The following is a 26,273-nucleotide window of genomic DNA, read 5'->3' as shown; positions in this document are numbered from 1 at the left end:
AATATATGTAAAAATACGAGAATTTAAATAATATATTACATATTTCGATTTTTTAATAATAAACTCATACTTGAATATCTGAAACTAAATATCATGTCTCTCCCGAATGTTAAAAAATGAATTTATCTGTTAAAAAATTATCTTCGAATGGAATGATAAATGACAATTTTTATAGATGTAAATAGATGTCAAATAGAGATCTTGAATATATAATCGAATTTTATAAAAATCGAGAACTCTTAGAATTAAATACTAGTTTATATATGTATATTAAATAATTACATAATTTAACAGTTTTGAGACAATTTTATGGGATTATGTTTATAGTACATAATACAGTGAAATAATACAATGATGCCGAAATTGTTCGTCATTTGAGTTTTACATAACTACGCATGGTCGAGCGTCGAGCGTGATTGATTATCGGCGGTCATGTGAAAACTTGACGCGACCTCATTCATACTCTTTTACGTCGCGAAACAAACTCAATTGTCGCAATATCCTTTAGCGATCGCATGTTCATTTCCAATTTGATTTGCTGTCATTAATCAATCAGTAATATTTAAAAATGTTGGAGGGAGTAAAGCACGTGCTATTAGTGCTTTCGGGAAAAGGAGGCGTCGGTAAATCAACAATAAGCACTCAGCTGGCACTTGCTTTGAAAGAATCAGGTTTTCGAGTGAGTTTTCTCGAAGCTGTTTCATGACACTACGCTTACGAAAATAGATATAAAATGCAAATGAAATAATTATATTTTTCACATATTTAAATAATTTTATAATTCTTTTTATATTATTGTCAATGCAATAAAGAACACATATGTTGCCGAACTAATTTAACTTTTTCCATTTTTATCGAATTAAATATTTCTATAATTTTTACAACAGTAAAAATTAAAGCTAAATACAAAACAAAATTTATGAACAGGTTGGGATCTTGGATGTCGATCTCTGTGGCCCCAGTGTGCCTTACTTACTGAACTTAGAAGAGAAAGATGTTCACCAATCCTCCGAGGGGTACATCTTGCTGCTTGTATAATAATTTATCAATAATTATGTGCTATCAACTAATGGAGTAAATTGGTGTTGTAGATGGATACCAGTGTTTGCAGATTCAGAACAGAAACTGTCAGTTATGTCAATTGGCTTTCTCTTGAAAAGTCAAAATGATAGTGTTATCTGGCGTGGTCCTAAAAAGACTGGTATGATTAAGCAGTTTCTAAATGATGTAGTTTGGCGGGATATTGATTACTTGATCATTGATACACCACCTGGCACTTCTGATGAACACATTACAGTCATGGAGAGTCTAAGGTTAATAAGCAGATAGTGTTGCAATTATTAATTGATTACAGGAGAAGAAAAAAATAGTGTCAATATTTGTCAATTACTGTTTAATTCTAACAAAATATTAAAATTATTGCAGAAATGTAAATTGCGATGGTGCTATTATAGTAACTACTCCACAAGCAGTTGCAGTGGATGACGTTCTGCGAGAAATAACATTTTGTAGAAAAACAGGAATTCATATAATTGGCATCATTGAAAATATGAGTGGCTTTGTTTGTCCTTCGTGTACAGTAAATATTTTCACACATTAAATGTAATTCAAAATTTAACTATTCATGATGTAGATTTAATAAACTTTATTTTTCACAGGAATGTACCAATATATTTTCTTCTGGTGGTGGAATAGCTCTTTCAGAGATGGTAAAGGTTCCATTTTTGGCAAAGGTACCTATAGATCCACAAGTCGGCAAGTTAGCAGACAAGGGACAAAGTGTCCTGGTGACATTACCTGATAGTCAAGTTGCACAGGTGTTTCGAAAGTTAGTCGAAGAACTCACCAAAAGTAAGGAAGCATAAAAATAAAAAGTTTGCCAGCAATGTGTGATTTTTAGCATCACATGTATAATACTTGCTTGTGATATTATTATTTTTATAATGGACAAATTGATTTACAGGAAACTGTATATATATATAAATATCTAAAATATATCTGTTTTTATATTATAATGTATAACTGCAAAAAAACAAAAAATAAATAATGGTATTATTTTCATAGAGCCTGTATTTAAAATTATATATATATATATATATATATATATATATATATATATATATATATATATATATATATATATATATATATATATATATATATATATATATATATATATTATATATATCATAAAGAAATATCGTATATATCATAAAGAAAGGAAAGGAGAGAATTACCAAATGATTTCCTGATTTGAAAACATTCATCAAGTATTCCGTTTTATTTTTGCTTTCAGTGATATAACGCAAATTTTATTTGCATTTGGAATAAATTGTTCTGGGCTGACATTAGAAAGACAGCAGAAAACAGTAGTGTCACGACAGTACTTTCTATATGATGTATCCAAAGTTCTTATATGTATATTGAGCATATAGAACTATATAGAGAATATTCATTTATTTCCCCAACCCCAGAGACCTTTGACAAAGCCAGTGAGCCCAGCCTGTCCTTTTTTAGCTTGATCGCCCATTTTGTGTGCCAATTCCGGGAACTCGACCATGAAAAAGGCCAAATCGAAAAACAGAGGCTTGCACGGAATGCTACGCATCGGCGGTGGCAGTTTGTAGACATTCGGTTGCTTCGTAAGAAGCGCGGGATCCTCCCTGTATTCGTGCAAACGTTCGTACAGCGGTTTCTTGCTTTTGGCAAGTTTATTGATTCCACCTTCCTCTTCCTGACCATCCTCCAAAACGCTGTGAGCATGAGCAGAATACTGCGCAACCTCTACGGAAGTTTCCAGCTTGCACAAAGCTTCTTTCAGTGCGGCTGGAAGAATATTGTCATATTTAAGTGCATCTTTAACATGTTGCAATGATCTCTGATACATAGCCATAGCTTCACGCCAACGATGTTGATTGGCGAGACTTTGGGCTACATAGAAACATCTAAAAGCCCTGTAGCCTTTCGTTTTCGCCTCCTGTTCCTGCACAAATTCTGTATCGTCCTGCAGCTGAGATATCTCTACGACATTGTATAACGCCGCTTCATACAGACGCACTATGTCCTGCGGCTTGGCTTTCTCCGATTCCTCGGCCGCTTTTACCAATGCCAAATTCCGCTCCAACGTGCGAGACAATCGAATGTACTGCAAATAGTTTATCAAATGCTGCGGAGCCGACCATTTGTCGTTTTCCTTATTTTTCAACTCGTTCTTGAAATGATCGCGCACTACCGACAGAGCGTCTTTGCAGTCTATCAGATGCGCCTCCAGTAAATCGATCTTCGCTTGATTTGTGGCGGCCTTCTCCAGAGCTTGATTTAGTCTGGAATCCGCGATGATCAAACCAGCTGCTCTCGATGGCACCGTACCACAAGATTTTCCGCGCCATGTTACTTCCTCGGTATTGACTTGTCTCTCACGCGTCTGAGCTATCAAAGAATCTAGACTGGCCATTAGTTCGCCGCTCAATTGCCCGCGCATCTGCATGAGATCGTCCATGGCGCTGGTATCTCCAATGTTATACGCGCAATATCTGAGACTGGGCGCTAATTCCTCGACGCGCGCCTTATACACGACTTGCTCTAATTCCGGCAGCGCGGACGCCAGGTTACCATATACCACCTGCGCCTTCTGCAAATTTTCCATGGCCTGTTTCCACAGTTGCAACTCAAACTGCAAGGAACCGTTCATCCAAGCCACATATGCTTGAGCTTCCAGCTTTGTACGCGCATCGCAATTTATATTCTAAAAATAAAATATAATAAAATGTTAATTTCTGTAATTTCATATAACTAGCAATTAATAAAATATGTAAAAAAAAACGAGAAAAATTAGAAGATGTGAAAGTTGATAAGCAATTTAAAAGTTTATTTTTTATACAAAAATGAGGGGTAAAATATACCTCTATCAAATCTTGCAATTGTATAGAATACGCAGCTGCCTTTTTTAGCCTTGATACCAGATGAAACTTCTTTCTTGGCTCTGTGTTGGATTCCTGGCGTAGTTGCATTGCATAGCTCCAAGCACGTTCAGCCATTACCAAAGGCACTTGCAAGAATTTGTCCTCACTGATCATGACTGGAGTGATGTCTTTCCTCTTAAAATGACGTCTATCACCTTGTGGCACTTTCAATACTTTTCGCAATCTTCTAAGTCTTCTCGAGCAGTAACCGCGATACCGCTGATAATCACCGTGTCTCAACCCATGTTGCTGCTGCGCTTCCTTGATTATTTTTAAAACTATAAATATGTTAAGTACACTGACATAACGTGATCAGAAATTAAATTAACAATAATAAAATCTAAATACTACCAAAGTTATAAAATCTTTTTCCTATTTGTTAATCAATTTCATGTTAATTGCCTACAAGCACGTACACATTATTAATTCAAAATTAATTTAATAGATTGTTAATAGGATATTAATTACAAGAGGTTGGAAAACGACATATGGCACTGATAGATTTGTCAAAGCTCGCGACGATAACAATTTCACGAAAGGATACTCTCTAAGGAATACGTTTTCGGCTCTTTCACCCCATCCTGTGTCTGATTTTCCTTCGAAGAATCCACTTTTTCTTCGACTACCATCGTGCTCGTTATTAATGTATTCAATATTCATCAATCTTCCTAAAAAAACATGTCCTCATCCTCATGTCTTGTCAAGTGCTTGCACTGAAGTTGCTCCAGTTTATGTATCGATACCAAACCAATATCGATGTTATATTTCGATAGATCGAAATATAACATCGATATTTTATTGCAAAAGAAATCGCTCCGATCGCAAGATGAAAGATCCCAGTTTATAAATGGTGGCCTTATTTACATTCAATGCATTTTATCCTCCTTTACTTTTGGCAGTTGAAATATCACAACATTGGTTGAGATTAATATTGTCAAATATTCAATATTGAATATGGAATAATGACTGATAATTTCGACTCATTAACGGATACAATTAGTTCATCAATCCTGTATTATTATGGAAACTGATATCGGGATGAGAATCCAGGAAACGCTAGTTTCCATCAATGACGTTACGTTGAAAATGTAAAATATTTATAATTATTTTAAATGTCTGGTCTTTTTTTTTTATAAATAACGGATGATTGAATTGAAGCAACGGTGAACTCTTTCAGTAAAAAGGAGCTGGAAATCATCGAGGGACTTGTGAAAGAAAATGGACATTTGCACACGATAGTTGACACGGCGAATCATATTTTATCTAAGAAGGTTCAAGAAATGGGAATGAATGTGGCAGATATTATTAATGAGAGCAAACACAAAAACAGGTTAGAAGCGAATTTGCTGGGTCCAATCACATCCACGATAGTTGCAGAACAATTGGAGCAAATGAATAACTGAAACATATAAAGGCATTGTTATACTTATATATATATATTTAATTTTTATGCCTTTAACCTTTTTTATTTTTTATTAATTTGAGGGGTATAATATATGTATATATTTTAATAAACTAATTTCCTATATAAGTAAACAATTCTCAGAATTAATAGATATATAAAATATATATAAAAATAACCTATTTATACACAGCTCTTATTATTTTGCCATAGTGATGTTAATTAATCGCTTTTGCATTGAAATTTAACTGGTGAGATGTATACATCTATTGAATCTGTTGCAGTGCAATTATAACTTTCAGATTGTATCTTTCATAAATCAAGGATGTCAGATATATCTCGTGCATATCTTTCATAATCAACAAATTGTATGCATAGGATGTGCTCCACATCTTTGGATTGCAAAAAATATATTAGCTGGAAAATATAATTTCAATACAAAAGATTTTTGTATTGAAATCATATTTTATAGCTTAAAAAAACTCTGTAGTCTTATTATTTAGCATTAGTTATATCAATTAATATTGCTTATAAAGATTTTCAGAAAAGAGATTGAATATCATAATTATGAATTATGTTTTTTAGTAACATATTTTGCAATCTTAATATAATGTACACTTATAATTTTGATTCCGTTAACCAAGTAAATTGTTGTGGCTTGCGATCTGCTTGCGGATTGATCATAATATTTATTAAACTGGGACTATCTTTTATCTGAAACAATATTTTTTAAAATTATGCATTCTATTTTAATATTTAAAGGACTAGATTCCATAGCAGTTTTACCTTGAGAGATAGCTTTAATGCTTGTTGAATTTCATCCACAGTAGTGCAAAAATGTCCTTTTTTGCCAAACATTTCCATCAATTTCTCATAATGAGTTTCAGCTGACAAAGAATATGGAGGTGTCCTAAAAATATAATTTTGAAAATACAAATATACAAATATGTAGATATATATTCACATGGTATAGGAGAAAATATACATAGATCTCAAAAATATCTATAATAATATTAAACAATCTATTTTTTTATATTTAACATTAAGATTGCAAAAATACATACACTTGTGTAGGCTCTCCAGATGCCTGCAATTGTCTAAAGGTTTCATTATCAAAACCACCGTATATACCGTTATTGTTCACGATTATAATAATCACCGGTAATTTATATCTGCGAAGAAAGGAAGGTCGTTATGATCATAATTTTAATACCTTTAAAGTTCCTCTCTCTTGATAATTTTCTACTAAAGTTTACCGAAACATAGTCTCAACTTCCATCCCGGAGAATCCGAAAGCGCTGTCTCCTTCCACGCAGATTACTCTCTTTTTCGGCGCGTTGTCTTTGCAGTAAAGGGCAGCCGCGATCGCAAATCCAAGCCCTACGCCCATAGTACCGAATGTACCGGCGTCCAACCTGTGACGAGGTAAATCATTCAAGAGAATAGTTCGTCCGATATCCATCGTATTAGCTCCCTCAGAACAAATAATACAATCTGTAAAAAATATAGATAAAATATTATAAAAATATATATATGTAATATTTAAAACATACAACACGCAATTTTTTTATTAATTTTATGAATCGATCTATGCATTTATTAATAATTCTTTTTTTAATAAAATGTAAACTAAAATACACACTATTTTTTGCAGCGAAATCGTTATACGGAATTATATGTAAATGATATAAAATATATGCTTACCGTTCGGTATGACATCTTGAATATGTTTAAAAACAGTATAGTAATTCAGAGGCACACTGGTATCCGACGACATGCGCTGTAAGTAAATGAGAAAATTATTTGCGGATTATGCGAATTTATCGCACAGAAAAAAGAGAATCTTTATTCAATTTGTAATTAAAATGTATACTCACGTGAACTAATTGCTTATTCTTTTCAATTTTCGCCGCAAGATCCTTCCACCACGAATCGTTTCGATCGACGTGCCATTTTCGATTTTTCAACACGTTCGTCAAATATTCCGTCGCGGGCGCAATATCCGATTGTATGGCGACGGCGGACGGGACCGAATTATGCAACTCTTCGGCGCACAAATCGATCTAGAGTTTTACATTAACGTTATGAAGTGCAATAATTTATATCGTTTAAGAGTAATCTTTCTCAATATTTTTTAGTAGCCCTAAGATTTTTTAAAAATATTTTTTCTTTACAGAAGATACATTTAGTTTTTTAATTTAACTTCAATAAACGATGAGAGAGAAAGCTGCGTGGAAGTAGAGACTCACATCATCAGAAACCGTGACCGATTTACCTGTATGACTTTGACGTTGCTTTGAAATCTGGGTGGTCGTCCAAAGTGCAACATCCAATTTAATCTCGCGCCTAGCAATAAAATCACATCGGAATGCAGCAACGCGAGTGTTCGCGCACTAGAGACACAACGCTCATCCGTATCCGGTACAACGCCTTTTCCCATCGGTGTTGGCAAAAAGGGTACATTTGTTGAATAGATAAACTCTCTTACTGGACCTTCAGCTCGAGCGTAAGCGGCACCTGCGTATAGAAAAAGTGTAAGGAAAAAGAAAAAGAGAAAAAAAATGGTCAAGTAAAAACTCTCTGCGCGATTCATGCGTTCACCTTTGCCGATTATCACCAAGGGCTTCTTCGCCTTTATCAATAAATTCGCTGCTTGCTCGATTAATTTCGTATCGGGATAGGATAACGGCGGTGGCGAGCAAGGTAAAGCCTTAAATATTTTGCTTTCGTTCACATTTTGCGTTAATAATGTAGCAGGTAAATCGAGATAAACGGCGCCTGCAAATAACGTAATCAAATGAAATATAAAATTGAATGTTACATAAAACTATGGAAAATATAAATTGACACCATTTTCTAAATAGAGAAAATTTTAATAGAGATTTTTTAAATAATTTGTGATCTAAAGATTTTTTGTTTTTTAATAAAATTTCAATAGTATATTTTCTTCGTTAATAATAAAATTCTTTGTTTATTTCTAAAATATAAAATTATATATTTATATAGTATTTATATATATTTTGTTGTTGCGATAATAAATCATTGAAAATAAAAGATTCCAAAAGAGAGGAATTGCTAACCATTGAAAAAGTTATAAAGAAAATTCTCTGAGTATCGGAGCTATCCAAAACAAATACATGAAACATTAAATGATATTTTTCACCGTTTTTTTTCGGGGAAAAACTCTTGGAATCCATTAAAACAATCACTAAAAATTCTTCCAATTTCTACCTGGTCTGCCGTAAGTAGCGAGTCGTACAGCTTTTTCAACATGCATTGGTATTAGTGTGGCTGATGGTGGTCTTGCCGCATATTTACAATAAGGTCTACTCGCTTCGACCTGTGGCCATTCCTGAAACCCACCTATTCCCTCGTGATCCTCCGGACAAGATCCTCCTAACACAAGCACAGGCCTGCAAAACATATATAAGCCGAATAAAGACTTCGAATTCACGAAATTAATGAAATTTTCGTGCTAGGAAATTGAAATTATAAATTTTGAATAGAAAGCTGGATAATTCAACAAAAAATTATTTTCTGTAGTCTTAGGAAGTAAAAATGTATCGCACACGTAGGTGTGCGATCTTTTTATTAAAAAAAAAATCATAAAATATATAAGAGTTACATAATAGTCTTGAAATTGCCGTAATCATTGTTACGAGATCGCAATCACAAGTCGGATGACAGTTGGATGGACAATTTTCATGACACGAGACAAATAAAATTGCGACTAAATTGCCGCATGTGCAGATCTTTTGATACATACGAAAAAAAAAAATTAATTATCTTTTATAATTCCATTCCATAAAAATTCTGCATATTTCAGTCATCTTTATATATATCCACAATTTTCATAATTATATTATATATGTACGATTCTGACTTTATAATGTTTTATTGCAATGAAATTTTTTCACCGACAACGCATTTCGTTTAATGTAATTTTGCAAAGGTTAATAAGGCGATTAAAAATCGCATATTACTTACCAACAATTTATTTGAGCATTTGCCATACCTCCAATAACATGCAACAAACCTGGACCGGAGACGCATAACACTATTGCGGGTTTTTCTAGAAAAAAAATAGATCTTTATTTTATTTATAAAAGTATATTTTTATTTTGTTTCCTGTTATTTTGTATTTTGTTGAATTTCCTTGCAAAATGTTATTATCTCGTTGTATAATGTTTGATTAAGTGGATGATAAACGGAGGAGGATGATAACGTAAAGTACAATGTTCCATTGTTATTCCAAAGCTTTAATTATTGTATAAGTATTGTATAATTATTATATATATATATGTATGTTAATATTGAAGTAAAAAAATAATCTGTCAAATCTTACTCGTTAAATATCCGTAGGCCTGCGCTGCGTAACAAGCGGCTTGCTCGTTCCTAAAACCCAGATATTGTAAACCAACGGCTTGCATGCTTATAGCCAATTCAATCACAGGATGTCCCATGATACCGAAGACATAAGTCAAACCCTGCGCATTAGTATAATATATATATATATATATATATATATATATAATATATATATATATATATATATATGAGTGATATATTCTCTAGAAATAATAATTTGAATATATATATATATATATATATATATATATATATATATATATATATATTATACACACATAGATTTTTATTTTGTTTAAAAATGCATATTAATAAGACATGATAAAAATGTTTTACAAATATGAGAAAAATTAAATATGTCTATAAATATAAGATCACATAAAAGCATGATTGTGTGCTTGCAAAAATAAAAAAAAATTAAGATTTTTTTCTTTTCATTTAATTGGTACAATCTTCTTGATTCATTATTTTCAATGGAAACATGAAGCATAAGTTGATTGACCCCACATGAATTTATCAGTGACATATATTTATCAGTGTATTGATAACGCATTATATTCGATAGCGCATAGGAAAATGAGACGCATTCTTCTATGTTTATTATTTTAGTAGCAGCGGTGATGTATACAGTGACTCAATCAATACAGTTTTGATATACCCATCATGAATCAAGAGTGCGACGAGCGTACACCGTTAATTACACCGCGAAAAAAGCGTAAGTATTATGATAAGAACCGCGAATACGCATTCGCGATAACACACGTTGCAAAAAATATTTTTAACAAACGCTATAAATTTCACTTGTATACATATATACTGTAAACTTAATTTTATACGTTATTCCGACAATCGTTCGCGATGATTGTTAAATTGTATTATTATTTTCTTTTTATGCAAATAAAAAAAATTGTGTCAAACATATTTTTCCTTGTGCATGAAATATAAATTTTTCTTTATTCAGTATTATTTTGTTTATTACGTGTATTATAATGTATTATTATTAAAATGTATCAGAGTATTCTTGAAATATCTTTATAATTTTTTTTTCTTTAATATTATGTATGCATGTTTAATTAATTTTTATTTTCTTATCATTAAAGATTAGAACTATCGTCTATTTGTCAAATATCAAAAATATATAACTAAAAATAGAAGAGTCTCCCTCTATTTGTAGAAATAAGAAACTATCTCAACATACGTCACAATAGGGTAAACAATACCAAAAAATAAATTTATTTATACATATTAATTTAAAAAAATCCAAAGTACAATAACATTAAAAATAATAATAATAATTGTGTACAATACAATTTTAATATTATATATGCATGTTTAATTAATTTTTATTTTCCTATCATTAAAGATTATAACTATTTGTCAAATATCAAAAATATATAACTAAAAATAGAAGAATCAACAATTTTTGTAGACAAGAGAAATTCATCATTCTCAACATAGTCACGATAGAATAAACAATAGCGAAAAGTAAATTTATTTATATTTATTAATTAAAAAAAAATACAAAGTACAATAACATTAAAAATCATAAATCAAGAAAATTGTCTTGACCTTACGATAAAATTCACTATAGATTGAATTCATAATAAACACGTTATAATATTCGCAAGAATGTAAATTGATACAATGATGGTTGCATTCTGTTTCACGCATAGAGCGCATAAATCGCTTGGAAATCTATAATATATGTTACGAACTATAGATTTTCAGGTGATCTATGCATGAAATGGTACGCATCCGATATGTGTATGTGTGCGCGTCATGATATGCGTATGATCATAACCTTCAAATCGACGCGCGACCTTTCCCGCAAAACGTCTCGTCAAATTTAAATCATCAAACAAAATTAGCGAAACTAATAGTCCCTTAAAAAAGAATTTATATATAGAATATTTGTCAAGAAATTTTGTCGAAGTCTGCAATCTAAAAAAACTGATTTATATCGATTATGTATATACAACTTTATAACTCATATTATCATTATAATAAATAAACTCTCTGTTGTAGAAAATCAAAATAATAATAGACAATACCTGCTCCTTCAGGGCTTCCGCTACGATTTGATTTCCGGTTTTCATCTTAACGTTCGTTTGATTTTTAAAGGGCACACGCAGAATTTAAATATTTTGCACAGTGCGCATCAAGAGCGTTCAACACTCGTTATCGTTCACAAATCGCAACTGACTGTTGTACTCGTGCTCTCCATGACTATCAAATAATCAGCTGATAAGAAACGTTATGTAATATTGACTTTATTGCGCCAAAATACAAAATACAATTTAACGAAAACCATTTAATCCGTATGAATTTACGGGATTCCTCTAAATCAAAATTTTAAATTAATTAAAAATCCATTAAAAATATATAAATATAGTATCATAATAATTATAATAAATTTTAAAATTATATCGTGCATAAGTTTGGTGTATATATTTTACATAATTTTTTGGATTCATCTCTAATTTTATTTAAATAAACGAGCATGTATTAGGCAATTATTGCTACTCACAGCTTTGTAACCAAGTATATATATACACACATCCAAGTATATATACATTTACATTAATATGTATGTTATAATTAAATGAAATTTTTCAGCAATTAGGAGAATACGATAACAAATCGTAAATTAACGAAGTTATGCTCGTCGAACAACATATGGTATAGTGAGCGAGTAGAAAGCCTGTAGAAAGCGAAATATGAAATGACTCGTAACGCGAATATTATTATCACGAGAAATAGTGAAATGCCAAAACGATAATAGATTATAATGATATTAAAACTTGCGCTTGGAATTTCATGCTTAAAATACTCTTATCGTGTAAAAGCAATGGGAAACAGTGCGGAATATATAATGTATCAAATATCATAGAGAGAATCATATCATCACAATTTATCAAGAATTTCATTACTCGAAAATATACAGATACGTTAATTATGAAAATTTTAGCAAACATTTTTAATTAGAAAGTAAGTACTTTATACAATATTTCTAAAATTAAATAAACAAATAAAATCTCCGAAATAAGTATGTAAACCAACCATGTTATTCTAGTTTTTTTCTGAAATGAGTAAAGTTTGTCATTTCAGTTTAAGGTCAGCTTGTCCTACATTTAAATACATCATTGTATATGTTATACAATAGAACGTATACGTAAAACGGTATATTATTCTCGCAGATAAAAGTTTAATGTTTGCACGCACGATTTACGTTTGCATAATCGGTCGATAACACTAAACGTGCACCATATATCGATGCATCGGACAATCTCTGCATTTGAACTTTTTTTTCTAGCTATAATATATAATAGAATATTACATAATAGATATATTATATGTGTAATATATTTTCTAGTTATAATTATTGTAACAAAAAACGGTACAATTTTTTTCGAACAATTGGCATACATATAACAGTGTTATAACAGCTTTTTTTTATTATGTATGCTACTTTAGTTTTAAAAACTTTATATTACATAATTAATAGCAAAACTTTTCATATTAAAAAAAAAAAATAAAAAATGAGATTGCTGCCGATATTATTAGACCGAAAACGCTTTTGTCAAAGAGATTTTTGGGACAGAAACCCTTGATTTTCTCTCGCTTCGCCACTGGAGCTCCCCACTTTTATTCTAACTTTCCTACACCTGTAGAGCGAACAGTGTGGGGGTATAAATAGTGCTTCGACAGAAAATCATTCCCTTACAAAGCTAGGTAACGAACAACAGTCAAATAGTCATGGTCCATGTTTGAAAATTACACAAGATCAACACAAGTATCGTGAGTTTGTGAGATTATGTTCCCTTGAGTTTCGCCGGTGCTTGAATTGATATCACAATATGAACTGTCAAAAACATCGCCAACGATTCTACCGATTATTGTTACGTATGTTAAATTTTCCTTTGCTGTCTTTATTGCGAAATTTATTTAATCCTATATTACAAACTCGAGATTCCAAAACATATTAATTCCTTTATCAACAATTATTATAGCATAAATGGAGATAAATATCCGTTTTTTTATAATTTTACTTTTGGCAAAATTTATTGTAAAACCTGCTCTGATTTGTGAAATTTAAAAACGTGATATGTTTGTTGAATTCTCTCAACAATTATTATGTCGAGAGTGAAACATTTTTGTCTCTTTACATTTGATACTTCGATATTTAATATAAAATAATATAATAATACAGTATGAGATCAAATTAACATTTTAAGAAGTTTTGATTCTTCGTGCAAGACTTATTTCATCCTAATCAAAATGAAAGAGAATTTAATATATTGTCTGTTATTTCGAAAGAAGATAAAATAATAAAAAAAATTAGGATTAATTTTGCAACTCGATGACATTTCCGTCGATTACATATTCGATTCTAAGTGAATGGAAAAATTTTCCTCGTCTTTTATATGCACGTTTGCTTTTACTTTCGGAATTTTTGACATAGTTTCTGAATAGTGTCCGTTACTCAACCTTATTGCGCGAAGGTGACCATGCAGATTTGCAGATGATTTCTTTTCGTAAAATTTTGCGGATTTACTCTTAATTTCCGTTGTCAACCATAAATTGAAATTTAGAGATCGTCTTGAAAATTACTAAGACTTCAAGCACTCTTCATCCACTCATACAAACAAGATTTGAAAAAACCATGAAACATCATACATAAATATCATACATAAATATGTGGGATTAATATAAATTTAATTTTCTTGCGAGAATGATTCTGAATTACATCAGGAATATGTCGCTTATTGTTATAATGTATATAATTTATACGATTTTGAATTTCGCAAATTTTCTTATTTAAACCGTTATCCTAACAAGGTCTTACACGTTGAGTATGTTGATAAACTTTTCAAAATATAACAACTCACGATACCAACAGTTTATGAATATCACGAGTGTGTCAGGCGGAATGATCGATCATGCGTTTATGACCGACAATGACTGTTAATTATCAGATAACACTAAATAAGGATACTTTCGCGAGGGTAATTTCTTGCTCGCGTATAAAATACATTTGCATAAATTTTAATAAAACAATATTTCACACTGTTAATATTAACAAGACGAAAAATTTTCATATTTTCATATTAATGATGAATTTTAAAATAGCAACTTTCACTAACACATTAGCAATGTAGAAACTATATATAAAATTTTTAATAAATTTCTGTAACATTTGTGAAAGGCAACTTTCATACAACATTTTTATCTTATGGAAAATATTCGTACCTATTTGTTTTTTTATTTTTGTTATGATATCTATACCCAGATATTTCCTCCAAGAAATTTGTTTTTCCTGCTCAGAGTATTTTCCTAAAAAAAGATAAAGAAAATATATTTAGTTAACTGTAGTTAAAGAGAAAAAGGAGAGAGAGAAAGAATACTAATCTCTCTCTCTCTCTCTCTCTCTCTCTCTCTCTCTCTCTCTCTCTGAATTTTTTATGTCATTGTCTTCTAAAATTTTTACAAATTATTTAAGAAGACATTCAATTATAATCGTATTTAGTGCTAATTTAAATTATTCATGAAAAAATAAAATAGAATTAATTATTTTATTTAATGAGTTAGAAAATTAGCTCATGATAACATAATTATAATTTTCTATCAGATAAAATCTTTTCTCCATGTACACACGTGACAGAGATATAATATTACTTCACCGAATATATCAGCAAAATCTCGAAAATCAAATGATACAAGGCCTGCTGCGATATTCGAGAGAAACTAATCGTTCGCAAATCTAGTTGACATGGTAATGTTTCGCATAATTGGTTGTGAATTTTTCCTCTCTAAATATTTTTAAATGCGGGCGTTGCGTGAAAACAGGCGTTTCCAAGCGCTTGCTCCACCGATCTTCTGGAAGATTATATTACGTAAGTGCACGGATTGTACGACGAAAGCGATTGAATTAAAATCTCGTTAAAGGATACGTAACAAACATTATACCGATCATTAGACTAAAGCAGATTATTTCATCTATTTTTGCATCGAATAGAAATTTTCCAAGATAATATTCTACGAGAACGTAGAACGTATTAAAGCAAGGAGCTTTATATTCTATATATATATATATATATATATATATATATATATATATAATATAAAGCTCCTTGCTTTAATACGTTCTACGTTCTCGTAGAATATTATCTTGGAAAATTTCTATTCGATGCAAAAATAGATGAAATAATCTGTTTTAGTCTAATGATCGGTATAATGTTTGTTACGTATCCTCTAACGAGATTTTAATTCAATCGCTTTCTAAATACTAATCAATATTACTAATCATACGAAATCGGATATTTTTTCTAATTAGATTATAAATATTCTCTTTCGGCAAATATAACTGTTTAAGTCATTGCAAAGAATAGCATCATTATCAGTACGGGAATGCTCGAGAATTATGTTTTCAGATATGCAAATATTAAATTAAGAATATATATATATATATATATATATATATCTAATAATATATTTGTATATCTGAAAACATTAATTTTCGGGCATTCCCCATTTCGATAATGATGTGTCATTCTTTTGCAATGACTTAAACAGTTATATTTTAAGCTGAAAGAGAATATTTATAATCTAATTAGAAAAAAATATCCGATTTCGATATTATAATTTTATTAGTATTTAGAAATGTCATGTGGCATGACATAAAATATTGAGATAAACGCATAATTATGCGATTAGATCGCAATAAATATTTTAATTGATTAATATATTGCTTGTCAAGAATGATGAAAAGCAATAAATAATACATAATGCTTCGGGTTTCCTTCTCAAAATTTTTTATAGTTTTTTATCTCTATCAGTTATTTTCTTTTTTATTTTGAACTTTCCATTTTTCGTAGAAAAAATCTGAAAACGGCTTTACATGTAGTTTCATATATCTAAATTTGTTTAAAAAAATTTCAAGCCTTTAATTGTTTATTAATATATTATTAATATATATATCTTTTTTTCGTGCGCATTTTCCTTGTTGAAAATTGATCAATTTAAATATATTTTTTCTAAAGAATTTATACCTAGCAAAGGGGAGAGGAAATTCCAATTATTCTATTGTATAAAATATTTCTAATCACGTCCAACGTCAAAATATCAATTTCAATCATCTAAGACCTTTTGTGAAAACTTTATTTTTCTTGATTGATAGGATGGATCCCGATGCGTATATGGATGTGCGTGATGATGTTTACCGCCTGCTGGACCAGCTACGCGTGTCGTCTACAAATGCCGATCCTGGTAGTGCCGATGATCCATGAGCCGTTCGTCAACTACACGAACGGTGCGTGCGTGTACAACGAGCGACGACGGCGCGACATCGTCAATATTTTCGACCCAGGCAGCTACCTGGAAGAATACATCCTGGATCGCGTCGAGGATCAGAGACTGCACTCACTGCAACGTCGTCAGGCAAGCGGGCCACGGTCGCCCGACGCCCGACTTGCACTCTTCAGCGGTGAACCCTTTGATTGGACCCCGACGGTGCGGGGTCAACTGTTGGCCGCCTACGCTTACGGCAACGTGCCCGGCAATCTCCTCGGCGGCTGGCTGTCGCTGAGATACGGACCGCGACACACGATCCTTTGGACGTCGATCGTAGCAGCGGTGATATCACTGGTGAGCCCGTTCTTAGCGCAATGTCACTGGGGATATTTAATGTTCTCGCGAATCATCGTCGGCCTCACCGGCGGTGTCATTTTCCCCTCGTGTCACACCATGGTTGCTCATTGGGCACCACCGCACGAAAGGGCACGTTTCATCTGGTCCTTGCTCGGCGGCACCTTCGGCACTATATTAACATATCCGATGATAGCCGGAATCGCAGAGAGTACTAATTGGGAAAGTGGATGGTACATACCGTCCATACTGATGTTGGTATGGTGCGCTGTCTGGGCAGTGCTCGCCTACGACTCGCCCAAGGAACATCCGGCCATCCCCGAAGATGAGAAGAACTATATTGTAAGGTGAGTCCTCCCCTCTGCCCGAGAGTCAACAATCCTATTTCTTGTAAAGTATAAATAATAACATAAAGATTAATATATTTATATAAATCTTTAATTAAAAAAATTTTGTATGAAAAATTCTCACAATCAGATTGATTATATATATAATTCATATCGCACATCCCAGAATACGTTCGCAAAATAAATTGAAATGATGCGATCACGAATATCACTGGTTCTTTCGAAGAATCATAAAGAACAATCTTGGAGCAATTGCAAATCAATTTAATCAATCGCAATTTTTTTTTATAGCGCACAAGCCGGAATAGTACGTACTGCGAAACCAAGGTGGCAACAAACACCAGTTAAAGAGATATCTACATCGATACCGTTTCTCAGTCTAGTCGTACTCCATTATGGAAATCTCTTCTTGCTCTTTTTCTATCAAAATTCGCTCATGTTGTACCTAACGAAAGCATTGGGTTTCAAATTGACGCAAGGCGGTGCTGCGGCTGGTGCACCATGGGCTGCTAGGATGATTTTTGGATTCTTCTTCAGCTGGGCGGGTGACACCATCAAAAGAAAGCAGATCATCAGCATTGGTCTCTTACGAAAGCTGGCGACTATATTCTGTAAGTATATCACAGAATATTTTTTGAAAACAGTTTAAATAAATTTGAAGAAAGATACTGAAGAGATATCCGACAGAGAAATTGACCTTTTTTTCATAATAAATATATAAATATTAATTTTAGAATTATATAAATATTTTCATATAAATATATAAATAGTCAAAATCCATTTTGTCTCCGAACGTGAATCGTGAATTATTCAAATTATAAGAATTAAAAATATTCACATTATACATATAAATGATTCTCATATGTCGAGCTCAAATTTGGACATAGAGTAATATCGAAAAACTCGAATCTACAATTGGAAATATGACAATGTAATTATGTTCTTTTAGCGCATTTTATACCGGGTATTTTCCTGATACTGGTTGGCTATGCTGGCTGTGACTTCGTGCTTGCAAACATCTTTTTATTCTTCGCGTTGGGTTTCAACGGTGCTGCTCTTATCTCGAATCTGTCGAACAATCAGGATCTCGCGCCAAACTTTGCCGGATTCCTTTACGGCATTATGAATACAATCGGTACTAGTGCCGGCTTTGTTATCCCGCCGATGGTCGAAGAGATAGCCGGCAAGTACGGAGTAAGTATTTACTTTAAATTGATTATTATAATTTGGAAAAGAAAAATAACTCATATAATAATTTTCTAAACGTATTATATCATTTGAGATATAATTTGAATTTAAAAAATATTGGAATCAGAAATAAATCAAAGGAACTTTTTCGTTCGAACGAGAATAAGTTAAAAATTATATAAAATATAGAATATTAACGTAAATAATTATATAAAATATGGAATATTGTTGTAAGTAATTATATAAAATATAGAATATTATCATAAATAATTTTATATTATTATACACAATTGTAATTTCATTATCGCATCTCAACACTCACAAAGCTAATTCCTAATTTTGCAATTTAACTCTCGATTTATTGATTCACAAACTTTCGCAAGGGAATCATATTATTATTTTATCTGCGCATTTATATCTGTCACTCGCTTTACAATCTATTGTATAACTGTCATTTTATGTGCATCTCTGTAATTTGCTCGCGTTTTATAATCATTCATTGTTTAACTATATACTCGCTTCTTTGTTGACCATAGTTGTTAAGTTTTTTCTGAGTTTTGCTCTTGCTGCGCAGTATTACATAATAATACATGTGACATCTATGTATGACTATCTGTACGAGTCACACTTTTGCGCCTACTGCATCTGTGAAATAATCGTAATATTTTGTTTTACAATAAAAATCTTTTTCTTGCAATGTCATTTTAACGCAAATTACGAGCCTTCTCGGAGATTTAAGTATCGCCGAAAAGGAAAGAGCAGACACGTGCATATAACATTACGTAAGAAGTCTCATGCGACGTATAGTAAATTCATTTCGATTGTAGCAACGCGACTTCCTTCTTTGATTTTTTGCTCGCAAATTATACATTTGTTTGCCTTCCTGCCGTCCTATTCCGCGATTATCAGATACACATCATTTTTCAGTAGTTCCGAGTTTTCGATCTTGCTCATATTACTAATTAATGATCATCGAATTGTCATATATGTATTTATTTATTATTAAATTTATTTATCATCATTAATTAATCAATATTAAATTGCATTAGATTACAATCTACCTATTATTGTGCTAGATATTAATCCAGATTTTACACATCAAATTACTATGAGTATAAACTATGAGTTGCATTCCAAAAATAGCTTATATATCCTTTATGTATCGAATATAACATAGATTTTAATGTAAACCACGTTTTTCTTTGCGCTAGAATCCAATCCACAGATGGCAGACACTTTTCTGGATCGGCGCTGGAGTGTGCATCGCAAGTATGGTCGTATTCCTGTTCGGAGGTAAAGGTGATATACAGAGCTGGAATGAGGTCCGACCGCTCGAGGGAGCTCAGAATGATATAGAAGCTAGACAAATTAGTCCAGAGGCTGCCAAGTAGTGCAAATCTAATGTACGTTCCTAATAAAGTCAAAATTTTCATTTTAATAACGACACGTCATGAACTCGACGCGAAAAGGATGTTAAATTTATCGACAATAATACTTTGAACGACACAAAAATCTAAAAACTGTCCAAAAAAGATTACAAAATTAGAATGTTTTTAAGAAAAGTTTGAAAAATATAACTGAAAAATCAAAATATTTAAAAGTAAAACTAGAAATTTAAAGGGTGAAATTTAAAAAAATTAAAAAGTTTCAAAAACGTATGATAAAATTATATTATTCCTTAGTGTTGCGTAATATTGTTCGTCATTTATCGATTTTCATATTAATAATTTTATCAAATTTCATGTATTTATATCATAATATATGGTTGAATAAAGAAATATTGTTTTTCTACCTCATTATCTTTTCAATCAACTTACATGCATATCGACTGTTCTATTTTATGTACGTAAGTATCAGGCTATGATAACAAAATAAAAAAAAACGCATGAATAGTATAATAATAAATGTAATTATTTTTACTCAATTTTTACTTTATAATTATTTTAAGCAAATTTTGTTACCGTTTTAGTGAAATTAACAATTTTCTTGTCCATGACATACATATCAGTCAATACTTTAATCTCTGAAACATTTTTCAAAGGATCTTTTATAATAAGTCTCTAAGAGATATAATATTGTTAATTATTTTTACATATAATTACTCTTCGGAATAACGATAAAGCAGCATCCTTCGCGCACATGGCATTCCGACAAGGCTAGCATATTCCTCTATTTTGCGTTTCTCTTCCCGCGTTGTTTGACATGTTTTTTGTTGTTCTTTATATTTCTTATATGGCATCGCAATACGCTTGTATAAAATAAGTACCTAAAAAGAAGATGTTTCTATGGTAAAATAACAAGAATTTTTACATAATTTTTACATAACTAACAAATTTAAAAAATTTTTACAACAATACTTAATTATCACAAACATTACATGATGGCATTAACAGAAAAAAATCGTAACAAATTTTTGCAATTATTTCTTTAAAAAATATACCTCTTCAACATCGATTACGCCATCTTTATCAATTGCGTTCGAATCGTCATTCAAACGACTATATTTTTCGTTGTCCAATTTAATTAAACAGGGATCTATGTCGCACCACACGTATGTTTGTGGGCATAGAAGTTTTGATGGTCGCATTTTGGCCTTATATTGCATTTTCGGACACGTGTGAATGTAAAAGCCCATATAATAGTATTTCAAGTCACTCGCGACTTTGTTAAGCTGTCTCGTTAGATAAATTTCTCGCAGAGAACTGGTAATAATAAATACATTCAGAATTGTAGTTATCCGTGAATTTAATCGTATCATTAAAATTTAAATATTTGTTTAAAAAAGAATAAATTTTGATTTCAATTAAAGACTTAAATACAAACCTAAAAGTTCCTAAAGAGAGTTGACTATATGTCGGATCATAAAAAAAGTACACGCTCGAGATGCACGACGGCAGGATGTCTATCACTCCGACTGCTATTAATTCATTATCTAACCAATATTGCTCATGAAAAGAACCATATCCTTGAGATGGTCCACTATTGGGTGTCCATTGCTTTAAAAGATTTTATTATTTTAGGTACTATTTTATTTCACTTTTATGATGATTATTAAAAATTAATAATAAATATCTTTAATGATTTGACGATCTAAAAAAATTATAGACTCTGCGCTTTCGTAAAATAAAAACAACATGTACAATAATACAAATAAACAAAAATTCTTGTTGACTGTAATGCATAAAAGAATCTCAAGACAATTTTTCTATTATTTGAGATTAGATACAAAGTGTACCTGCAAGGGACTTTTTACAAGAAAGTTAAAGAATGACTTTTGATTGCATTCCTCTGGTGGATCATTGTGAATCGCCATTTGATATTTTTTATAAAGATTTGCGCTCGCATCAAATGTATTAAGGAACTCGTCCGACATCACTTTGACCAATTTCATCTAGATATTTGCAGATGTAAAATTTGTGTAATATTAATTTATTATTTATTACTATTTATTAATTAATAAATGAAGTTGCATTTGATATGAAAATTACTATTATGATCGTTGACCAACAATGATGTAATCAAATTTTTCCTGATTGATTAAAAAGAAAGGTCCACTTTGCTCCAATCATGTATAGACTATAATGCTTGTTTGATCGTCACAAGACTGCTAGCATAACTTCTTATTAATATATCAAAATGTATAATTTTGAAAAAGTTGCTTAAGAATGTTGACTTGAGACTGATAAAAAATAAAAAAAGGAGATTGAATCAAAAGCGCATAGTCATCTACTATAGTTTCTTTTTTCGATATATAATTTAAACAATTCTACGTTATGACATTGCCGCGTTTTATATTTCTGAAATTAGTATACACTTGAATTAGAATCTCGTCTTAAAGCAATTTCTGTCAAAGAACAAAATTGGAACACCTTATACAAAATCGTATAAGATTACCTGCAAAGGAGACTTCACGAGAAATCTCGTATATTGTTGTTCTGTGATCTCTTCAGCTTGATCTCCATGTATCATCATCTGATACTTTTTATAAACTTCATAAGACTTTTTCGAGGTTTTTAAGTATTCAGAACTCATCGGCGCAGTTCGAACTAATTTCAGCTTACAAAAATCATCAACTTCACACAAATCTCTCAATCAAGATAACAAAATATTTATCGCAATGAAAAATACAATTTGTTGCAATCAATTATGATTAAATTAAAAGATCATAAAAATTAGAGTGATGATGAAATAATATGAATAATTTTTTTACAAGATAGTTAAATATATAAATATGTTGTTGACCAATCCATTGAGTGTTAATATAAAACCGGCATATTCAGCAAATATTTATTACTTTATAAAATTTTTTACTTGTTTTATTATATACCTTTAATATTAGCAAAATTGGAGAAAAGAGGACAATATCAAGAAAAATGTATAAAAATAAGAATATTATTTGATAATAAAAATCAGGAAATGTCTGATAAAATAAATAATGATTTTAAAGCTTAATCGTTGATATTGTATTACCTCCAACTTTTTCAAACCAGTATACACCTCATCGAATAATTCCTCCAAAGATTTAATATAATTCTGTTGTTTTCTCTCTTTCATAATACTTTCAATTTCGCTTTGCGATTTACCTTGAGCCAACAACTTATTTTGCTTGCGTTCCAAGCGTAAGAGCTTTGCTTTCTTACAAAGCACTACATTAGTAATTTCACTTCTAACATGCAGATTGCTTCTGCTATCAGAATTTATCATCTGTTTTTGGCTGTTCCTTGATGCAGAAGTAGAGTTTATTTGAGATTTGGATTTTATTAAATTGACAGACAGTTTTCCACTAAGTTCATCATCAACAGATGACACATTAATTTGAGACGCATTTTTTTCCGCTTTCGTCAAATATTTTGCATAATTGGATACTTCCTCATTATTTATATCTAATAATAAATATATATTATAATTCTCATATATATTATTATTATTATTCCAATTTCAACTTTAAAATTTTAAAAATGTTACCTATATTATCTTGTTGATCTTCACTTACAGCGCTCACATTATCCTTTGTCAATTCGTTTTTCAAAAATTTCATCATACGTTTTAAGATTTTTTTTTGAGATTTTGATATTTTGAAGTCTAATGCTTCGCATCTGAAAATAGTTATTATACATCAACATTTTGCTTTAAATTATATCACAGTCAGAATTACGATTAAGTAATATTTTTCAAACTGAAAGGAATATCACTCACCTTATAGTATATTGTGGACAGCAGATTTGATTCATAATAGGTTTGTAACAATAACAGCCACTACGTCTCCATCCTCGATCTATCAAACTTTGATAGTCTTGCACTGTCAATGAATGTGCCCACATGCCTGGTAACAAACAAGAAATATAATGTATGTGCTATAATAGACTTTTATACAAATTACAATAATAAAACTTCTATTTTAAAGTGTCTTAGAGTGGCATGAAGCTAACTGAATTATATAAAGCAAAATGTGCTTCACGTTTGAATTTCTTCACACTCACCATGGCTAAAGTTTGTGTCGGGGCTTTTGCAGTAGCCACACTCGTAGCCCTCGTGTTCCGCATAATATTCCACGATGCTATATGATTGCTTAGCCATTTCAAATTTATGGATAAATTGTACTCCGACAACTATTGTTGCTCTGTTATTAGATTAGACAAACGTTATCAGAAAATATCATTTTTATCTTTGTAACCTAAAGTCTAAAAGTTTCGGATCGTACTTATATATATATATTTTCGTCGTGTGTTTCGATTGTCGATTAAAAAATTTAATATTGTACTACTTACTATTTATTTTTTTAACCTTATAGGTTTCACCTTTCACCTGCTTGTCAAACTATCAATTACAGCTGACATAGCTTTGAACAGCATAATACACAAACATCTAGATATGACTTTTGAGAAGAAACTCCGCACTCCGTTATATTCACTTCGAAGCGACTGATGGACCAATTAAAACGAAGAATTATCGGAGTCGCTCATCTACACAAATATTATATCTATGTTCTAATATCTCATAAATACCGAACTTCAGCCTTCTAGACTTCAAATTGCTTCAGATGAGAAGGTGGTTCCGCATGTGATAATGTCTTTTGTTTATTTTGTAAGTAGATGTATTTAAAAATATAACAAATATTTGTGATTTCAAGTTAAAAATGACATGGAATCTTCTACAAGCGGCGAAAATTCGAGCAACCAAGTCTCCACGCGTGGCGAAAGAGTAAGTAGCGAACAAAGAAATTATTTCATTAAAGTAATATAATCACTGAAGGAAAATTAATCATTCCAATTATCTGTTCTATGCAGAAAATTAGAGGCTCGAGGCAAAAGGACGTAGATAATTCAAGCAAAAAATTTCTGAGAAATTTTGATCCGGAACGCAGCGAGCGAGAGAAACGTAAGCTGTATCGTCGATTATATCATAGCCACAGGAGGCATTTATATGATGAAAAAGGGATCTTTATACAAACATCGGATGATCTCTGTGATTGTTTGAGCTTAGATTGTCCTGGATGTCATTTCCCATGTCCCAGGTGCTCTTCCTCAAAGTGTGCTCATGAATGCAGGTATTTTCATATTAAGAGTTTCCATATCCAATGAAAATCTAGTTTCTTTTATCGCGAAATTATTTATTTCTGAGTTTATTTATCATCAGGAATAATCGCAAATGGACTTACGATACGATCCACTGTGAAGGAACTGATCCTGTGATTAAAAATCCTTTGTTGAAGCAAAATGAGAGTGATAAATAATAATTAATTTATAATAATTGCGATCTATAAGAATATCTGTATATATAAAATAACTTCAACAAAGGCTGAATTCTTATTATTATTTTTTTATGAAATATAATGTGATGAGTAAAAATGTTGTATGATAAATAAAAAAAATTTATAATAAGCTGAAATGTACTATGTATCATGCGAAAAGACGTTGATGGTTCTTCAACAGCGTGGTCAAATGATTCTTAAATAATGCTGCACAACTTAAAACATTTTACATTTTTTAATCTCAGGGTATAATACAAGTGATGTATTATACTACTGGAATTGTCTTTAGCAATGGCAACAGATGTAATTTCGATGAATTCAATTTTCGAGGTTAAAGCGAGCGCATAAAAATAACAAAATTCCAGCATTAAAGACGAAAGATTTATTTTTGCATATCGGAAATCGATTTCATTGATGACGTTTATCTTTCAAAGCGCGCCCAGAATACACGCTCCTGCGATACGTCACTGCGTCGCACATGCTCTCGCACATATACGCGCACCCACACATATACAAAAGCGCTATTGATTTTTCGCGCGACGCTTTCAGCGTCAGTGCGCACCTTTGGCACGCACACGCACACACGCCCGCGCGGAGGGCGCGCGCTTCGT

The 26,273-nt window shown here is 31.4% G+C and overlaps 7 protein-coding genes across 16 annotated transcripts; 4 read left to right on the top strand and 3 right to left on the bottom strand.

Moving 5' to 3' along the window:
* The first annotated feature begins 131 nt into the window (after positions 1-131).
* LOC126851094 (cytosolic Fe-S cluster assembly factor NUBP2 homolog) lies at positions 132-2,061 on the top strand. The gene is made up of 5 exons (XM_050594691.1): positions 132-679; positions 928-1,016; positions 1,092-1,313; positions 1,426-1,579; positions 1,659-2,061. The coding sequence occupies exons 1-5, from the start codon at positions 569-571 to the stop codon at positions 1,863-1,865; spliced, it is 783 nt and encodes a 260-aa protein (XP_050450648.1). The 5' UTR covers positions 132-568; the 3' UTR covers positions 1,866-2,061.
* A 183-nt stretch (positions 2,062-2,244) lies between these two features.
* LOC126851193 (signal recognition particle subunit SRP68) lies at positions 2,245-4,678 on the bottom strand. Its single transcript, XM_050594884.1, has 3 exons — positions 4,507-4,678; positions 3,903-4,240; positions 2,245-3,745 (listed from the first exon to the last, which is right to left on the bottom strand). Exons 1-3 carry the CDS (start codon positions 4,589-4,591, stop codon positions 2,453-2,455), a joined length of 1,716 nt encoding a protein of 571 aa, XP_050450841.1. The 5' UTR covers positions 4,592-4,678; the 3' UTR covers positions 2,245-2,452.
* A 110-nt stretch (positions 4,679-4,788) lies between these two features.
* On the top strand, positions 4,789-7,146 carry LOC126851169 (uncharacterized). 3 transcript variants are annotated; one of them, XM_050594845.1, is made up of 3 exons: positions 4,789-5,050; positions 5,140-5,292; positions 7,019-7,146. In XM_050594845.1, the coding sequence occupies exons 1-3, from the start codon at positions 4,983-4,985 to the stop codon at positions 7,044-7,046; spliced, it is 249 nt and encodes an 82-aa protein (XP_050450802.1). In that variant the 5' UTR covers positions 4,789-4,982; the 3' UTR covers positions 7,047-7,146. The 3 variants fall into 3 exon arrangements, with proteins under 3 accessions (XP_050450802.1, XP_050450801.1, XP_050450800.1); XM_050594844.1 differs by lacking the exon at positions 7,019-7,146 and adding an exon at positions 5,649-5,785; XM_050594843.1 differs by lacking the exon at positions 7,019-7,146 and having other exon boundaries at positions 5,140-5,391.
* On the bottom strand, positions 5,931-11,944 carry LOC126851129 (2-hydroxyacyl-CoA lyase 1). Of its 2 annotated transcripts, XM_050594772.1 has the most exons (12): positions 11,784-11,944; positions 9,710-9,851; positions 9,352-9,436; positions 8,596-8,777; positions 7,966-8,142; positions 7,640-7,881; positions 7,242-7,427; positions 7,069-7,144; positions 6,621-6,858; positions 6,429-6,536; positions 6,151-6,274; positions 5,931-6,078 (listed from the first exon to the last, which is right to left on the bottom strand). In XM_050594772.1, the coding sequence occupies exons 1-12, from the start codon at positions 11,826-11,828 to the stop codon at positions 5,983-5,985; spliced, it is 1,701 nt and encodes a 566-aa protein (XP_050450729.1). In that variant the 5' UTR covers positions 11,829-11,944; the 3' UTR covers positions 5,931-5,982. The 2 variants fall into 2 exon arrangements, with proteins under 2 accessions (XP_050450729.1, XP_050450730.1); XM_050594773.1 differs by lacking the exon at positions 9,710-9,851 and having other exon boundaries at positions 11,784-11,921.
* LOC126851131 (sialin-like) lies at positions 10,342-20,702 on the top strand. 3 transcript variants are annotated; one of them, XM_050594781.1, is made up of 5 exons: positions 10,342-10,447; positions 16,910-17,723; positions 18,015-18,334; positions 18,673-18,917; positions 20,123-20,702. In XM_050594781.1, exons 1-5 carry the CDS (start codon positions 10,396-10,398, stop codon positions 20,300-20,302), a joined length of 1,611 nt encoding a protein of 536 aa, XP_050450738.1. In that variant the 5' UTR covers positions 10,342-10,395; the 3' UTR covers positions 20,303-20,702. The 3 variants fall into 3 exon arrangements, with proteins under 3 accessions (XP_050450738.1, XP_050450739.1, XP_050450737.1); XM_050594782.1 differs by lacking the exon at positions 10,342-10,447 and adding an exon at positions 13,406-13,635; XM_050594780.1 differs by lacking the exon at positions 10,342-10,447 and adding an exon at positions 15,477-15,626.
* On the bottom strand, positions 20,174-24,799 carry LOC126851130 (arginyl-tRNA--protein transferase 1). Of its 5 annotated transcripts, XM_050594774.1 has the most exons (13): positions 24,680-24,799; positions 24,392-24,531; positions 24,108-24,234; positions 23,877-24,007; positions 23,382-23,794; positions 22,806-22,967; positions 22,147-22,302; positions 21,735-21,907; positions 21,352-21,613; positions 21,014-21,177; positions 20,873-20,934; positions 20,729-20,769; positions 20,197-20,322 (listed from the first exon to the last, which is right to left on the bottom strand). In XM_050594774.1, exons 2-11 carry the CDS (start codon positions 24,486-24,488, stop codon positions 20,928-20,930), a joined length of 1,692 nt encoding a protein of 563 aa, XP_050450731.1. In that variant the 5' UTR covers positions 24,489-24,531; positions 24,680-24,799; the 3' UTR covers positions 20,197-20,322; positions 20,729-20,769; positions 20,873-20,927. The 5 variants fall into 5 exon arrangements, with proteins under 5 accessions (XP_050450732.1, XP_050450733.1, XP_050450734.1 ...); XM_050594775.1 differs by lacking the exons at positions 20,729-20,769; positions 20,873-20,934 and having other exon boundaries at positions 20,174-20,322; positions 23,382-23,785; XM_050594776.1 differs by lacking the exons at positions 20,729-20,769; positions 20,873-20,934; positions 22,147-22,302 and having other exon boundaries at positions 20,174-20,322.
* A 130-nt stretch (positions 24,800-24,929) lies between these two features.
* LOC126851166 (ARL14 effector protein) lies at positions 24,930-25,792 on the top strand. Its single transcript, XM_050594839.1, has 3 exons — positions 24,930-25,112; positions 25,199-25,458; positions 25,548-25,792. Exons 1-3 carry the CDS (start codon positions 25,053-25,055, stop codon positions 25,642-25,644), a joined length of 417 nt encoding a protein of 138 aa, XP_050450796.1. The 5' UTR covers positions 24,930-25,052; the 3' UTR covers positions 25,645-25,792.
* Positions 25,793-26,273: the final 481 nt, after the last annotated feature.

Source organism: Cataglyphis hispanica, chromosome 7 (genome assembly GCF_021464435.1).
Source record: "Cataglyphis hispanica isolate Lineage 1 chromosome 7, ULB_Chis1_1.0, whole genome shotgun sequence".
NCBI classification, from domain to species: Eukaryota; Metazoa; Arthropoda; class Insecta; order Hymenoptera; family Formicidae; genus Cataglyphis; species Cataglyphis hispanica.
Note: the sequence above shows the minus strand (reverse complement) of the source record. Positions and strands in the feature narration are given on the sequence as shown.

Coding starts and splice junctions, on each gene's coding strand:
- LOC126851129 (XM_050594772.1), bottom strand. CDS start 11,828: ATGAAAACCGGAAATCAAATCGTAGCGGAAGCCCTGAAGGAGCAG. Junction 8,778..9,351: donor AATGCTCAAATAAATTGTTG/GTAAGTAATATG, acceptor TATGTTTTGCAG/GCCTGTGCTTGTGTTAGGAG. Junction 6,079..6,150: donor CATTAAAGCTATCTCTCAAG/GTAAAACTGCTA, acceptor ATATTGTTTCAG/ATAAAAGATAGTCCCAGTTT.
- LOC126851169 (XM_050594843.1), top strand. CDS start 4,983: ATGGAAACTGATATCGGGATGAGAATCCAGGAAACGCTAGTTTCCATC. Junction 5,051..5,139: donor AATGACGTTACGTTGAAAAT/GTAAAATATTTA, acceptor GAACTCTTTCAG/TAAAAAGGAGCTGGAAATCA.
- LOC126851094 (XM_050594691.1), top strand. CDS start 569: ATGTTGGAGGGAGTAAAGCACGTGCTATTAGTGCTTTCGGGAAAAGGA. Junction 1,314..1,425: donor ACAGTCATGGAGAGTCTAAG/GTTAATAAGCAG, acceptor AAATTATTGCAG/AAATGTAAATTGCGATGGTG. Junction 1,580..1,658: donor TTGTTTGTCCTTCGTGTACA/GTAAATATTTTC, acceptor TATTTTTCACAG/GAATGTACCAATATATTTTC.
- LOC126851193 (XM_050594884.1), bottom strand. CDS start 4,591: ATGGTAGTCGAAGAAAAAGTGGATTCTTCGAAGGAAAATCAGACACAG. Junction 4,241..4,506: donor GAAAACGTATTCCTTAGAGA/GTATCCTTTCGT, acceptor ACATATTTATAG/TTTTAAAAATAATCAAGGAA. Junction 3,746..3,902: donor AATTGCAAGATTTGATAGAG/GTATATTTTACC, acceptor TTTTATTTTTAG/AATATAAATTGCGATGCGCG.
- LOC126851131 (XM_050594780.1), top strand. CDS start 15,557: ATGCGGGCGTTGCGTGAAAACAGGCGTTTCCAAGCGCTTGCTCCACCG. Junction 15,627..16,909: donor CTTCTGGAAGATTATATTAC/GTAAGTGCACGG, acceptor CTTGATTGATAG/GATGGATCCCGATGCGTATA. Junction 17,724..18,014: donor GAGAAGAACTATATTGTAAG/GTGAGTCCTCCC, acceptor TTTTTTTTATAG/CGCACAAGCCGGAATAGTAC.
- LOC126851166 (XM_050594839.1), top strand. CDS start 25,053: ATGGAATCTTCTACAAGCGGCGAAAATTCGAGCAACCAAGTCTCCACG. Junction 25,113..25,198: donor TCTCCACGCGTGGCGAAAGA/GTAAGTAGCGAA, acceptor TGTTCTATGCAG/AAAATTAGAGGCTCGAGGCA. Junction 25,459..25,547: donor AAGTGTGCTCATGAATGCAG/GTATTTTCATAT, acceptor ATTTATCATCAG/GAATAATCGCAAATGGACTT.
- LOC126851130 (XM_050594774.1), bottom strand. CDS start 24,488: ATGGCTAAGCAATCATATAGCATCGTGGAATATTATGCGGAACACGAG. Junction 22,303..22,805: donor TCGTGAAGTCTCCTTTGCAG/GTAATCTTATAC, acceptor GCAAATATCTAG/ATGAAATTGGTCAAAGTGAT. Junction 21,614..21,734: donor CTCTCTTTAGGAACTTTTAG/GTTTGTATTTAA, acceptor TATTATTACCAG/TTCTCTGCGAGAAATTTATC.